Source organism: Morone saxatilis, unplaced genomic scaffold (assembly GCF_004916995.1).
Source record: "Morone saxatilis isolate NCDOM2014 unplaced genomic scaffold, NCSU_SB_2.0 Contig6, whole genome shotgun sequence".
NCBI classification, from domain to species: domain Eukaryota; kingdom Metazoa; phylum Chordata; class Actinopteri; family Moronidae; genus Morone; species Morone saxatilis.
Window position 1 is genome coordinate 2,771,376 of NW_023340206.1, and position 2,029 is coordinate 2,773,404.

Below are 2,029 nucleotides of genomic sequence, written 5' to 3' on the forward strand. Positions count from 1 at the left end.
ACTGTTAAAACACACACCATCAACATCATAAAGGCAATGAGTTGTATCCTTATGAAGATAAGGGCATCTGCTATCAGTGCACGGTTGAGAAACAAAGTTAACTGAAATGAATAGATTGGAATGGAAATAACCTGGATAAGACAAGCTGCATGTTGGTACAGCAGTACTTTTCGGGGGTTTTATATTCAAAATGATGGTTAAAACATTCAATCTTTTCCTCACCTGTTGTTGATTGTTCTCCAGGGCCCACCACCAGTGAGGACTGTACCAGGAGATAAAGGCCAAGTTCTCAGCTGAGAAAGCCAGAGCCCAGAACAGCAGCAGGGCCGTGCTGTGGCCCCTGGTCCGGTCCATCAACAGGACCCTACGTCTCTCCACCCTGAGCAGCGCTATAGCCCAGGCCCACGCCAGCGCAGAGAAGCAGCCGTACAACACCACATAGCCTGGCAGCTCTCCTCCGCTGGCAGCCCGCCACACCATCCCACTCAGAAACTGGACCAGGAGAAGGATGGAGACGGCCTGCTGGAAGCCGTAGAGGCGGGAGCGTGGGATGAACTTGGGCTCCATCACTGTGCCATATTTCTTGTAGAATATGCAGTGGATGGTGCCCAGGAAGAAGGCGATGGTGAGCAGGATGGTGGGGACCAGTGTGAAGTAGAAGCAGGGGGAGATGCCTTCATCCACCCAGGTGTGGGAGATGGAGGAGTTGGCTTCGCAGTAGCTCTGCATGAACACCATGGCTGCAGCTACAGAACAACACAAACAGGACATTTTAAATGAAACAGCTGAAACGACATATTGGAATACACTTAAATGAAATAGTCTGACAATGGAGAGTAAAGTGAGCTCAGAGTATCGGCACAAACTTGGCTGGCTGCTTGTGTGTGCTATATTAGGCTGTGAACTTCTGTGACATCTTCAGTCTCACGGTTCACCATTGCACCTGCTTTTAGCCGCTCGTTATAAATGACCACCACCCCTTTGCCACACATTACCAAAATGTACAATGTTAGTACACCCACTACAACATCATTTAACACTATTCAAATGCATTTGAGAGGCCGCACACACATAAAGTAATGCACCGCTGTTAGTTGTAACATTACCTTAGTTGCCAGTCGGTTGCTGTCAACTTCCCAGGTACCTCAGCGACGCACACGCTCCAGTGTCAGTAACAGAGGTTAGTCCACAGAAGCTAAGTTAGCAGTTCACTACAAAACGAGCTGTTAGCAAGCTAACTCGGCTATACGCAGCTTTACCACAGGCGACGCTTCATAACGAGCCGGACCGTATGTCCGAGTATGTGATACATAGCTATGTGTCTGCCACCGCTACCTGTCGACTGTGTGTACTCATGGTGCTACTGCTGTTGTCCTTGCAGAGAGCGTGTTAAACAACAGCTTTCCATGACTCGGCAATCGACGCTTTACGCAACAGTGTTTGTGAACGTAAACGCCCGCCCCCTAGTGGCAGCGAGCGGGCATGACTCATGGAGGCAGGAAGGGAGCAGCATGGAGACACCTTAAAGCAGTGTACAGAAAGAGGAAATTACAGTTTGCTCCTTTGCCTTGAGCACATTTGTCCATTCAAGAGTTCACAGACACGGGCCTGAATGTCACTGTGCAAAATGACACATTTGTTTGCAACACAACACAACACATTAAAAACGTGCAACAAAAGCAGATAGTTCCAGAAAACAACATAACCTGTGTTCAAATGACTATATTCTTTTTTTTAATACTTTATTTACAGTTTTTAACTTTACAAAACTGTACAAAACACGCCACAACAGAGAAACAGTCAAACATAAAAGAAAACAGAGGAAATGGAAAAGAAAAAAAAAAGGGGGGGGGCTGCTAGACAGTTTCAAATTTACATAAATAGACTTAAAAGTTGAGTCAGGCATCACACCTGACACTGGGCTAGGAAGGGTCCCCAAATTCTCTCAAATCTGTTCTGTTCGTTGGGTTTGTGCAGGCGCAGTCTTTCCATTTGAATAACCGATAACATCTCACTGAGCCAATGAGCA

At 46.8% G+C, this 2,029-nt stretch overlaps 1 protein-coding gene across 2 annotated transcripts in view; it reads right to left on the reverse strand.

The window, feature by feature from the left end:
• Positions 1 to 1,457, reverse strand: part of abcb6a (ATP-binding cassette, sub-family B (MDR/TAP), member 6a) — a 9,035-nt gene extending 7,578 nt beyond the window's left edge. The window contains exons 1-2 of one of the 2 annotated variants that reach the window (XM_035677760.1): positions 1,336 to 1,457; positions 223 to 746 (exon numbers count right to left, since the gene is read on the reverse strand). In XM_035677760.1, the coding sequence (XP_035533653.1) occupies positions 223 to 738 (516 nt within the window). In that variant the 5' untranslated portion in view covers positions 739 to 746; positions 1,336 to 1,457. Of the gene's footprint in view, positions 1 to 222; positions 747 to 1,106 lie in introns of both variants that reach the window. The other variant, XM_035677759.1, reaches the window with a different exon arrangement.
• Between the last annotated feature and the right edge of the window lie 572 nt (positions 1,458 to 2,029).